Source organism: Pagrus pagrus, assembly GCF_965226575.1.
Source record: "Pagrus pagrus genome assembly, chromosome: 19".
Lineage (NCBI taxonomy): Eukaryota > Metazoa > Chordata > Actinopteri > Spariformes > Sparidae > Pagrus > Pagrus pagrus.
In genome coordinates this window covers 4954566-4967502 of record NC_140203.1, presented here as the reverse complement: position 1 = coordinate 4967502, position 12937 = coordinate 4954566, and the positions used below count along the sequence as shown (strand labels likewise).

General features: G+C 45.6%; 1 protein-coding gene across 2 annotated transcripts in view; it reads left to right on the top strand.

Annotated features, from left to right (window-relative positions):
* col5a1 (procollagen, type V, alpha 1) overlaps window positions 1–12937 on the top strand; it is an 83222-nt gene that overhangs the window by 40526 nt on the left and 29759 nt on the right. For both annotated transcript variants that reach the window (XM_084339656.1, XM_084339655.1), the window contains exons 5-22: window positions 273–404; window positions 2009–2116; window positions 2197–2604; window positions 3248–3739; window positions 3838–3894; window positions 5432–5473; window positions 6004–6066; window positions 6160–6234; window positions 8055–8147; window positions 8546–8602; window positions 8774–8827; window positions 9073–9126; window positions 9310–9363; window positions 9491–9544; window positions 9629–9682; window positions 10167–10211; window positions 10906–10959; window positions 12417–12461. In XM_084339656.1, coding sequence (XP_084195782.1) covers window positions 273–404; window positions 2009–2116; window positions 2197–2604; window positions 3248–3739; window positions 3838–3894; window positions 5432–5473; window positions 6004–6066; window positions 6160–6234; window positions 8055–8147; window positions 8546–8602; window positions 8774–8827; window positions 9073–9126; window positions 9310–9363; window positions 9491–9544; window positions 9629–9682; window positions 10167–10211; window positions 10906–10959; window positions 12417–12461 — 1941 coding nt within the window. The remainder of the gene's footprint in view (window positions 1–272; window positions 405–2008; window positions 2117–2196; window positions 2605–3247; window positions 3740–3837; window positions 3895–5431; window positions 5474–6003; window positions 6067–6159; window positions 6235–8054; window positions 8148–8545; window positions 8603–8773; window positions 8828–9072; window positions 9127–9309; window positions 9364–9490; window positions 9545–9628; window positions 9683–10166; window positions 10212–10905; window positions 10960–12416; window positions 12462–12937) is intronic.

Below are 12937 nucleotides of genomic sequence, written 5' to 3'. Positions count from 1 at the left end.
CCCGAGACAAAGTTCTTCATCATTTAGTCACCCTCAGATTCCCCCTGGCTTGACCTAGTTTCAGGACTGCCTAGTTGTGCATGTGCTAGCGCTGCAGCACACAGATGTTCTGCCTCATCTTTGTTTGTTTATATTCCTTCATTTTTCCCTCCTTAGGTCACTAAGTGTGAGAGCGGCGTCTTTGTCGCCAGTGATCGTTTGCTTGTTTATTTACATGGATGACTTGTGTCTGTGTCCACTCAGTCACGTGACTTCCTGTGTCTTGATTCCAGGGAGACATCCAGCAGCTAATGATTGTAGCAGACCATCGTGCTGCCTATGACTACTGTGAGCACTACAGCCCCGATTGTGAAGTGCCAGCGCCTGACCAGCCTCAGAACCAGGACCCCAACACTGATGAATACGTGAGTAACGAGACCTTTTGTCAGGGATTTATGATAAAATGTCACATTATCGGCTGTTAAGGCTTTAAAGTTACATTACGGCATTGGCCCGAAAAGAACATTTCTGCTGATATGACGGGCCGATAAGGCGTAATCAAGTGTTGACTAAGTAGTTTTCTTATTTTAACCAGCAAATTTGTACATTTTGGCATCATCGTGTGTCTACATCTGCCCGTAGCCCATCATGATAAGAGTTTAGGTCGTCAGAATACCAGAATTTTAAACTTCATTACAGAACTAGTATAAAAAAACGATACTCGATATCTCATTCGACGACGCAGCAAAAAGAAAAAGTCCTAGAAACACAAAATACGACTATTTTTGAACAACCTCCACACTGTGCTGGTACCAAAGAAGTCACTGAACATTTACCAGACATGTGACTCGATTGAATTAATCCAAGCCTCAAGTCACAGGTTGTGTGACTTGATTTAAAAAAACTTTATAAAAGCTTTCTTTATTTCTCATCAATCAGAAATATTCCCAAGACCCAAGTCATTCGAGTCATCATGTCAAGTTGCAAGTCATCAAAACAGTGACTTGAGTCCACATCGCTCACATATACCAGCACAGTTGTAACAGTGGTAACATCTGTGCAGCCTTGGGTTGAAAGTTGTAGATCTGTTTTATTTTTATACAACCAAACTGCATTCTTCTAGACACGTGTATCAAAGTATCAGAGTATCAGAGTATCAATACTTCTGACGACCTTGATCACAGCAGGAATAATTATGTCTAATTCCCCTGCAGGAGGGATTTTATGTTCTTTGAAGTTATCATCATAGGCAAACGGCCAAAATGTGTTGAAAAACATTGGAATATCAGCAAAAATCCCAATATCCTGCCTCCCCATTTTAGGTTTTCATAATTTTAATATGTTCACGGTGCAGCTGTGTAAACTCGCCGCCCCGTTACAAGAGACAAGCGCCGAGCGTTCCCATGGCTTGACCTTAACTCTCGGAAGTTCATTTCCCTTAATCCATAATTGTCTCTAATACTCACATCGGATCTCGGTCGGATCCTGTGCTGAAAAGAGCCTCTTGGCCTAATGCGAGGGAGCCGCACGCTGCCAGAGGAAAGTGCTGACTGGGGAGAACAGGGTTATCAGGCTGTGCAGTTAGTTAATAATGTTCAGGAATGATTCGGTGCCTGCCTAAGCCTGCATCCCCTGCACTGAATACCAGTGCTGCGTAAAGGTGTGTCAGTGAAGTGTTAAAAGATGGACAGGGAGCTCTCCCTCCTGACCTTTTCCCCCCTGCCCTGTCGGTATGCCTGAAAGCTGCATGTAAACCTGACCTATTTCTTTTCTCTTCATTTCATTAAGAAAGGCAGCAGAAAAGTAATCTGTCACTCAGTCGTAACAAGTCGCAACAGGGAGATGCAGCGGGAGTAGAAGGCATTCCTGTGCTCCTCTGATCGATGGCCAGTCTGTCGCGCATATATCAGCCAGGAGCAACAGAGCTGCGGCTCATATTTAAAAAATCGTGTTTTTAATAATTGATCGCTTTTCTTTTTTCTCTCAGTCGCACTCCCTCAGTGTCAGTGTCATGTTTTCTCTCCTTCAGAACACAGAGGAGGACAGCTACTATTATGAATACCCTTACTATGAGGACTCTGAGGGCAAGCCCTATCAGCCAACTGATGCTGAGGCAACCACAAAAGAAGACGTCAAGGTAATGTAGCACAAACGGACGTCACACATTAATCTAAATGAAATCAGTGCGCGGACAATATCCTCTCTGTGCCCTCACAGGTGACGGATGCAGACAGTGTAATTACCACAGTGGAGAAGGTTTTGGGCGCCGGTTCTGCTGGCAAAGTGGTGACCTCAGGCTCATCCAGCTCATCCAGCTCGTCCTCTGGCGGAGTCGGCCACGCTACACCGAGCTCAGCTGCCGGAGGAGACACCTACGGGGAGGAGACCAGCCCTTACGACAGCTACGACAGCTACGGCAACTACGAGACCTACTACGACGAGGCCACTGCATCGCCAGACGGGGACACCTCTCGGCGTGTCACCATCACCAGCACTAGCATCGGCACCGACGGAGAGCTGGATCTGGGAGCAGGGGGAAAGATTGATCTGGACGCAGCCACCGGAGGAAGGGTCATCACCAGTGGAGCGGGAAGTTCGATAACCATGACCAGCAATAAGACATCAGTAGGTTGACATCCATCTCACGGACATCCTCGCTTTATCTCTGTAGGTGTCATTAGTGGCTTCTGTGGACCAGTCTGTCTGTTATAATCCACCAATCCACTTGGGGGAAGCAGAGCCAATATGGATGTGTTTAAAGAAAGCCAACATGAAGGAACGAATGCTTTTATGATAGGTTGATCGGCTTTATTGGCCAAACGTGTCCAGGTTCAAGGAAGTTGACCGGAGTTTTTAATTTTTCGAGTTCCATCTTCAAAAAGTACGACAGTAAACTCAATATTTTTGGGTTTTGGAAAGTTCGTCAGGCAGAAAAAAGGTATTTTTGACTTCAGCTAGGGAATTTGAGACTATAGATCAAACAATAATCTGCATTACTTTAGCCGTCATGGAAATAATCCTAAATTGCAGCCCTGGAGTGCTGTATGGGAGGTTACCTCTACCTAAAACAAGAAAACTGTAACTTGTTTTGCTTGTTAAGAAGGCAAAGAACACCTATTGTAATGCCCCCTGTGCTCGGGTCAGGGTTAAGGTCAGGGTTATTCTTTAGAGTCATTCTTTTGAATGAATTGTCATCTTTCCATCGATCCTATCATGTAAACCACCAGTACATCTGCATATATATTTCTAACCATATCTGTTTTTGTAGGTTGGAACTTCATACGATGACTACAGCGATGGATACGATTACCATTACACCGGCGGTGGAGGCGGCGGCGGCGGCGGCGGCGGTAGCATAGGTACAGGTCATATCGACATCGGTGGTGGTGGAGGAAGCAGCAGCAGCACCGTTCACACCAGTGGTGGTGGTGGAGGCAGCAGCAGCAGCAGTTCTACCATCACCATCGGTGGCGGGTCTGCCGGAGGTGGTTCTGCCTCCGTTGGAGGCGGCTCTTCCTCCGCGGGAGGATCTTCCAGCGCTGGAGGTGGATCTGCCAGCGCCGGCACCGGAGCAGGGGGATCCATCGCCACCGGAACAGGCCAGGGTGTGGACGGCGACGGCGACTACACAGGTATATTCAAGGAGGAGAACATCGACGACTACAGCGATCTGGACATCTATGACACCTACTCAGAACTGGATTACAGCGACAAAGAGGGCAAAGTACTGCCTGCTGAGAAGGAGGATTATTATGGACAGGTGAGTAAACGGCAAAGACGTGATTTTTTGAAAGACTAGGAGGATAGCTTGATGGGGGTGAGGTTAATTTTGTTTGTTTCTGTGTGTTTGGCGTGTAGGTCGACGGTGCTCGCGGCGAGAAGGGACAGAAGGGAGAGCCTGCTGTTATTGAGCCTGTGAGTACCACTATTTAAACAACATACTTGAGCAGCAGATGTAGGCTGCTGGTGTGCACATGGGTGTATGCGTGGATGTTTGTATTCGTGATTACATACGACTGATCCGCATCCAAACACAATGCACCCCTCTCACTTCTGAGAGAAGAATCCGGAGGCCAAAAACCCTCGTCTTCTCATCAAGTTCTCGCGCCTTGCCGGTCATCAGGACTACAGCATAAACATTTGGAGAATGGCCATGCAGGGATTGTCAATAATCTCTAAACACAGAGTGGGTACTGTGTAAACACGAGGGGGAGATGGAGGGGAAGGAATACAAAGAGAACAAAGGGGAGTAAGACGGACGTTTGCTGCCTCGCTGCCAAAACAGGTGGAGCACACCCGATTTGTGATTCAGACACTCGTGTATACAGGTAACACGAAAATGAGGACGACTCCTCTCGTATGTTTGCAATTGTACATCTGACACACCAGGAATTTATATTTGGGATCGAGCTACAGCTGTTTCACTTCAAACAAATGTCACTGAACTCCGCTGAGTATACACGGCGCTCTGACTGAGTGTCTCCGTGTTTATACGTGAGAGTGTGTGTCTGCGTCCTCTTCCTAGATGACCGTTTGTGTGTGTGTGTGTGTGTACATCTGAGGATACATCCCCACCCGGTGCGTCTCATCTCCTGTAAACAAACGTTCCTGCACACAAACACACACACACACTGTTATTCCCCCCACGGTCTCGCCCCTTTCCCATCACACACACTGTAGGCGAAACACAGGCACAACCTTGTGAGCGTAAAAAGATCAATGGTGGTAATTTAATAATGAAAATGCTCCGTGGGTAGAGCTCAAGGGTTGATGCAAAAAGAAGAAAAAAACTTTTTTTTTTTAACAAGTTTGGATAAAGTGTGGGTTTCTGTCCTCGTAACGAAGCAGGAAGCCAAAATGTTACCGCAAGAGCAAACAAACAAAGCAATATCTCTGTAGCCGCTGAGCTGCAACGATGCATCTGTAAGTCAGATGCTTTGAGCTGGAGTCCACAGCCAGCTCACATTTCTTGCTTTCTTTACTCTTATTCCAAAAGATATCTCACTTGATATATTTCAAAGCACAGGCGCATGCACATAAACTGCTTTAATGCATGCATGATCAGAGATCTGGTCTGTCGATGGGAAAAAATTAATTATCGCCTCACTTTGATGAGCACTTCCCTCAGCCTCTCGTCAGGTAGCTAAGCACCTCAGGGCGTCTTCGCCGTCCTCCCTCTCTGTGGATTAATTGCGAGCATAACCGAAATGACAGGCAGGAATGTACATTGGTTTAGCGAAGACTATGAGATGGAAAGTTTGATAGATGGGCAGGTGTGTCGGGACATGTATTCATGTAGACTTATAGCCTTTAAACCAAAGCCGTTTATTAGTGGACGCCGGATTCGCTCGTGTGTGCATCTGTTGCGTACGGACGTTGTGAACGAGGTCTTGAAACAGTTGTGAGGATTCTTGTGGTATCTGATGAGTTTTTCTGTGCTTGTGTGTTTCAGGGAATGCTGGTGGAGGGTCCGCCTGGGCCTGAGGGGCCAACAGTAAGTCAATCTTGTCACTCCGAGTCTCCTCCTTTCACTTCCCATTGTGCTTTCTCCGTCCTCTCTCGGTCCGTGGCATTATTCTCCATAATCTCTGTTTATAAATAAAAGCTGATAGAAGTTTATGTCACCCATACTTGGATAGAAAAAGCTAGTTTTAGTTCAATTCTCTTATTTCCAATGCAAAGGGTGTGGCCCAAAGCAGTTCCCCCCGAAGATATATGGACCTGCCCAGATGTTGAAGAACTAAATTATTTATCCGGGAAGACTTTTCAGACACAGTTGCTCTTGACACCCTGCAGATGGAGTCCCACGGAGTGCCGCCATTCAGGCGTTGAGCTATAGACAAATAAAGAGCGCCTCACAAAGGATTTACAGCTCGACAAGCTGTCCCGTTTTGCCTCATGCATTCCTTTCTCCCATGTGTGACCACTTTGCAAGAGAAAGGCGAGAATTGTACTGGAGCTGTTTCTTTGTATTGCGTTATGTATGTATGATGTGTGTAACGTGAGAACTTTCGCCTGAAATAGGGTCTCCCCGGACCCTCGGGCTCTTCTGGCCCACCAGGCAGCCCTGGAGATCCTGGAGAGAGGGTGAGTCTGTCGCAAGCTTTTCAAAAAACTACAGAAAACAACCACATTTCCGTCAGTGTACTCGTGCTCACGTTTTGTTATTTTCCTTCTAAGGGTCCTCCGGGTCGCGGTGGTCTTCCTGGTGCTGATGGTCTGCCAGGACCCCCAGGAACTGTCCTGATGCTGCCTGTAAGTACATTAAAACTGCCATAAAAAGGGTTAAAAATGGCAGAATACGCTGTCTGTTTTCGTGTTTACGCCACTTAAAGTGCTAAAACATTTTCCATGTGCTTCTTTAGCCTCGTTGAAAGCCAAGTATGACGTATCTTTCTGTTTTATCAATAACTCTGACATGTGGTTTACACAGTGTTGGGATGAAGGGGGTTTCCTTTAAAAATGTTTTAATGGACCTGTTACCTCTTATAAATATTTTGGCATGTAAATCTGAGCTTTAGCAACCCCTTGTGGTGTGTTCAGTAAGTGAGATATCCCCCTCAGTATCATCTGTAGTGCTCACGCTTGGTTGTTTTGACCAAACTTTCTCCACCGACATAGTTTCAACGTGCTCAACATTCTTCAGTCAGATCTTAAGCGAACCTATCGTGTGTCTTTCCAAGAAGTCCTCTGGTGTTAGACAGGAAGCAGGGCAACGCCGCCGGTTCTCTCTGTAGCTTCAGCTGCATCCAATGATACGACAGGGCGACGCTAACGACTTCCTCCTCCGTCCTACCTTTTTCGACTTTCTTTTCCTCGTACTTGGAAGATGTCTGAAGCTGCCGCTGTCTGACTTGATGAGCTGTGCAGATGTGGAGCTGTGGTTTCGAGGGTCCACAGAGCTGTCTGGGCGAGCCATGTGGCGAGCTCTGTCTGGACAGAAACTCGAGTCGTTCTGGTGTATCCACCGACTTGAAATCTGATCCCGGAGCTCCGGGTCTAATGAGAAACACGCATTATTGTTTCACCCCTCTCTCACCAGAGGATTGTTCGGTTCGGCATTGAAAAAGTGGAATAAACATGATAGCAACGCCTGCTTAAAGGGCTTGTTAGTGATGCATCTTTCCGTCGACAGTCTGCTCTGACACGAGTCGGTGATGCGTGAAAAAAAATGACGTAGTTCCCGCCGTTCCCACTGTTCTTCCCTGTCTCTGGCCCTGCTAGTCAACAAATTAATGTATCAGAACATTTTGTTCCAGGCTTGATGATGCAGTGGAACGTCAGTAAAAGAAGTGAATGTTGGATAAGGAATGACAAAAAAAGCCTTAAATATGAAGAGAGAAAGAATCAGAGACAGACCAAAAAGCTCACAGACTGGCAGGCAGAAAAAAGAAATAGCTGCATATATTTGATCGTAACAGAGATAGCGAAGACAAGATGGGCCGGTGTCTAATGAAACTCAGCAGACATCGAGTCAGAAGAAGAAACTGTGGGATGTGCAAAAAATAATTGTGAAAGAAAAAGAAAATCTGGAGCAGCAGTAGATCTGACTCAGCCCCGATGTTCTCCATCAACTATTTGTATTTTGCCTCTTGGTAACAAATGTTTCTGCGATGGTGAAATCCTGCTCGTGTTGCTCTGCATCTGTAAGCCAGAGGAGGCCAGAGGAGGCTCACTGTGCTACGTAACCCAACCAGAGATGCCTGGCCCAAACAAACCTGTGTCGCACCACAAGCCTGGATATTCACTCACATGGTGCAGTTCCGGCTTATCGCCACCAGATGCCGGTAGAATTTGCAGCTTGTCGGCCTGCAGAGGCTGCTCTTGATAGTCCTGGTTTGGCAGCTGGAGGCCGACGCTTACTGTAGTTCAACATCTGTTGCATAGTTTCAAGATGAGTACGCTGTATTAAAGAAAATATTGTTGGGAGCTGATATTTGTTTTCCCTGCAGTAACTTGTTCTCATTCCACATTCGTCTCAGCTATTATCGTTGTGCGTTTCACCAGTGATTAATGTGTGCTGGTAACATCTTTACTGGAGCGAAGCCTCAACCGATCTCTGATTCCCTCCACAGTTCAGAATGAGCGCTGGAGGTGACTCCGGACAGAAGGGACCTGCTGTCTCAGCACAGGAGGCCCAGATGCAAGCCATCATGCAGCAGGCTAGGGTAACAGTTCACACACAGACACACACCACACTGCAGCAGTCAGTGTTGTCCCGTGCAAACTTGCTTCCTCTGCACCTCCTCTTACATTTTCTTCTTGTTTAGCTGACGTTATATTTTCCACAGTCTCTAAAGCTGAAATAATGTGCAACCATATTTGTTTTCTAATTTTCTTTTCATCATTTTTCTTTAAATATTATCATAGTATTATCAAACTCACAAAAAAATACGCACAAATACACTTACAGCAGACACACACACACACACAAACACACATGCAAACAGCTAAATGCATGTTAGATTTAATCATACGTCGGTTAAATGTTTCAGACTTTGATCCTTTATGTATTTTTATCTAATTTTCGTTATCAAATTGCTAATCTTCTCCTCTCCGTGTTCAGCTCGCCATGCGAGGCCCCACAGGTCCGATGGGATTGACTGGCAGGTCCGGCCCTCTGGTAGGTATTTCAAAAATCACCTCACGGCACCGACTCAAAGTCTTTACGTCAACAATTTGATCAGCAGATATTGTAGTGCACACAATGAATATACAAACAGTTTGTAGCTGAGTTGAACACTTTTTATTAGTTTAGTGTCGATTCAATTTTCTACTTATTTTTTCTCCTCAGGGTCCTCCTGGTGTATCAGGACTGAAGGGAGAGTCTGGAGAATCAGGTCCTCAGGTACAACACATAAAAATGTAGTTTTTAAAATCGGTTTATTAGGAGCAGAAACAACTGTATCGAATAAATCCTTGATCTCAAACATTCTAACTTTAAAAATCTATATTGTTAAACTACTGTAGTGTTTTATTTGTTCTAACAAATTAAGTTATGTGCAACTTTTCATGTTTTAGTACAATTTTCCAAGATGGAAACCAAAACATAAGGAAAGGCCTTTGAGTTTAATAGAAGTGTTTGTGTTTCAGGGACCACGTGGTCCTCTGGGATCCCCAGGCCCCACTGGAAAGCCTGGCAGAAGGGTAAGGGTGACACAAACCGAGTTGGGACAGCCAAGCATGCAACATATTTTCTGCTACTCAGTCGGAGTCGTGTATATACATTTCAGAGTGCTGAATTCAAAGCCAGACATATTCCAGCCCTCATTGTCTGTTTGCAGCGATCTGTCAGCAGACATGTTATGTAACTGTTTGTTATTTTTACAGGGTCGTCCTGGATCTGACGGTGCCAGAGGCATGCCAGGACAGTCTGGACCCAAGGTACCTTGTCTGCCACATTCATAACACACTTCACTGCGCCATATTTCATAATGCTGGTTTTTAAAAGTGTGTTTCTGAAGCCCGTCCGTAACAAAAGGTGTGCAACTTTTCTTTCTCTGCTCCTCAGGGAGACCGAGGGTTTGATGGTCTGGCCGGACTTCCTGGTGAAAAAGGACACAGAGTGAGTTGTTTTGCGGCGCTATGAAAGGTGTGTGTGTTTGTTCTGATGTGTGCCACTGTTAAATCTCGATGTTTGTTGTTGTAGGGAGAACCTGGACCCTCTGGACCTCCTGGCGCTCATGGAGAGGACGGAGAGAGGGTAATGCAGAAAAAACAAACCTCACATCTCTGTCTTTCAGTTTTATTTCCTGCATTTTCTTTTTGTTATTTCAGCCTAACAGGCCTGGTAGAACTAAAGCTCGCGCCTGATCCATCTCATCTGTTATCTTTATCCTGCAGAAAGACACAAATTACTCCGAGTTGAACTCCTTCCTTCCACCAAACTCACCTTTTTTGTCAGCACCCACATTTCCAATTCTCCTCTCTCACTCAATTTTCCCTTAATATTTTTCATCTCTGCGCACCTTTATCTGCTTCTGATCTCCCCCCGACCATCCTCATTACCCACAGCTGATGCAACCCGATCCCCTCCTCCCCTGCTTTTCTTCTTCGTGCCTCCCCATTATCTCCTCATCCTCGTAGCACACGCACACACACGCACACATCCTCACTTTCTCCTCCATTATCATTCACCGTCTGTTCCACATTCTGACCCGTTCTCTCTCTCTCTCTCTCTTTCCCAGGGAGATGATGGAGAGATTGGACCCAGGGGACTTCCTGGTGAACCAGTGAGTGATCACATGTATTACCATCCAGCCTTACACTGAGAGATTGCAGCATAGAGCCGAGAGCTTGAGTGTCCGCTCTCATCATGTCATTGTGTTAGCGAGCAATCATATGGTCTGATGATGCCGTATATCACCTTGCAGACTCCAGCCACGTCTAAGAGGACGTTTAGCATTATATAGCCAGGATGTGTGCGGTGATCAGGTGTTCTAGTGCCTTTCTGGAGGTGAGAAATGCGGGCAGCTCACATCGAGCTTGTTATAATAGCCTCCCACTCTCTCTGGCGGGATACTCCCCACAGAGGGGGAAGAAAGACGAGGCAAGGAGAAACCCTGATATCTGCTGTCATGACTTATTTTGTCCACCAGGGTGTGCTACATCGGTTTGAATCCACACTGCCAGGACAATACGTCTTGTTAGGTAACTGTGGCCGTGAGGCAAAACCGCAGAGATCCAAAGCATTGTTTGAGAGGCATAGCTGTGGGAAATGTGTAGTAAAGACAAAAAAAAAAAGAAGAGGAAGCGGTTTCAGCTTCTCCTCACTGACTGTAGAATATCCTCAAGGACATTTGGGGAGTCAGGTTGTTTCCAGAGGTATAATTTTAAAACTTGATTTAGCTGAACATGTTTAATAATTCAGCAGTCCTCTCACAGGTGTGGTATCATTCTCAATCTCATTTCTTTCTTGTTTCCTAGGGGCCCCGCGGTTTGCTGGGACCAAAAGGACCTCAGGGACCTCCCGGACCCCCTGTGAGTCCCCTCCTCTCACCTTTTCATATCTGTTCCTGTTACAATAGATTTACTGTTTGGAGAGCAGAGTCCATATTGTGCCGTCTCATCGGCAACAAGAACAAAAGACAATGCAAACAACATCCGCAGGGAAATACGAAACTCAATATATTTCAGACAGCATACATAAAAGAGTAGCATACGTTATTGAATTTAACTTCAAACAAGTGTCTACAGCGCAGCCGAAAACAAACGCTCATATCGTTTCAGCAGATTTAATTTAACATGGGCGGTGCACATCGATCAGGTGGCTTATTTTGAAGCGATGTCTCTGTGCGGGATGTGGAGATCTCAAATACAATAAATCATACGCTCAAATTCAGACAGCGCAGATGCAAAAACTAAACTTTATACATTTGTCTACAGTCAGATATAAAGATGTAATAACGTTTCCACATTCAGATGTTCGAAAACAAGTTTAACTTTGTCTGAAACTTACATTATCCCCTCAGAACAGAGCTACAAGGGATAGTGGTTGAAATCTCCCCCTTATGAGAAGGGACGACACTTCAAGACCCTCATACATCATCAGCAGTCGTCCGTGTGGCGATCCTGATGTTATTATCATGCCGTTAGCCATTTATCTGGCGGAGATAGAAAGCAGAGACAGTCAAATCATTCACGACTTCACGCTATCAAATAAAAAAAGGAACATTGCTTCATTACCTGACCGCTAGCGGTGCTTTATAGGCTAACATTAGCGACCCGTGCTTCTACCCCGCCAGGCTGATCTGATGTTAGAGGAGCGGTACCGACTGCAACGACTCGGGCCTCATATGCCATCAAAGGAGGGGAATGCAACATTGAAATACTAGCTAGTTAGCTACCAAAACATGAGCAACAGAGCCTGACCTATTTTTAGGGGTTGTGTTGGGATTGGGCCTAACATAGGAAGTATTTTTATGCGGGCCTGATCAAAGAGAAAAAAGGTAATACGGCTAACAACCGTCCCTGTCTGCCTTCACATCGTCATCAGGATAAGTTGTTGGATTCCTGTTTTCTTCTGCCTCGCTCCAGTGATCATGTGACGCTGTCTCATATTGGACTGCAGGATGAACAGATACTGTTACACCCCGTAGTTCAAACTCAGACAAATCTACGTTTTCTCAAAAGCACATTTGATTTGGGCGCCTGTCGCTAAAACTTCCAGGGAAACATCAGAGAGTGAGGAGGGAAGTCGGCTGTGGTGACTAAACTAGTTTTTTATTGACAATGGTGGTTGTTTAACAATGAAGACAACAACTCCCATGATCCCACACTGTTACACAAAGTCATCACACTACATCATATGTTTTAATTGCGGCAGAAAAAACAAACTATGCACCCAAACTAATAACTTTTTCAGTGAATTACAGACTTTTTGCTGACCTGCTGGTGTATATATGCACTAAATGATGTGTTCATCTCCTCTGCTGCAGGGCGTAACTGGAATGGATGGCCACCCCGGACCCAAAGGAAACATCGTAAGTGAAGCTTGAATTGATTAAAATGCTAATATTCTGTACCAGACGTTCTCCATTTGCCAGATAAAAACCCAACACACACAACCGAATCTAAAAAATACAACATTTTCATCTCTTCCTCTTTATTTTATCCACTGCATCGCCTCCTGAGCCCTCGCTGTCTTACCCACACACACACACACACAGCAGCACAATCAGAGGATATTTAGCAGATAATGAAGAATAGACCGACTGTGTTTGGATCCATTTGAGCAGTCCGCCACGGCCAGTCGTATCATTCCAGGTCAATTTCTTGGTAGCGGCTGCCTGTAATGAGAGAATACCTGGCTGGAGCAGCTTGGGAACGGTCCAACTAGGTAGAGATGGAAGATCAACAGCTTTCCCAGACTCTTGCACGGGAGGGCAACGTAATCGATTGCCAGTTATCTGAGAGGGAAGGTGTCTTGTGTTTGTGGTTCAGCAGTTTCTTTCATTTG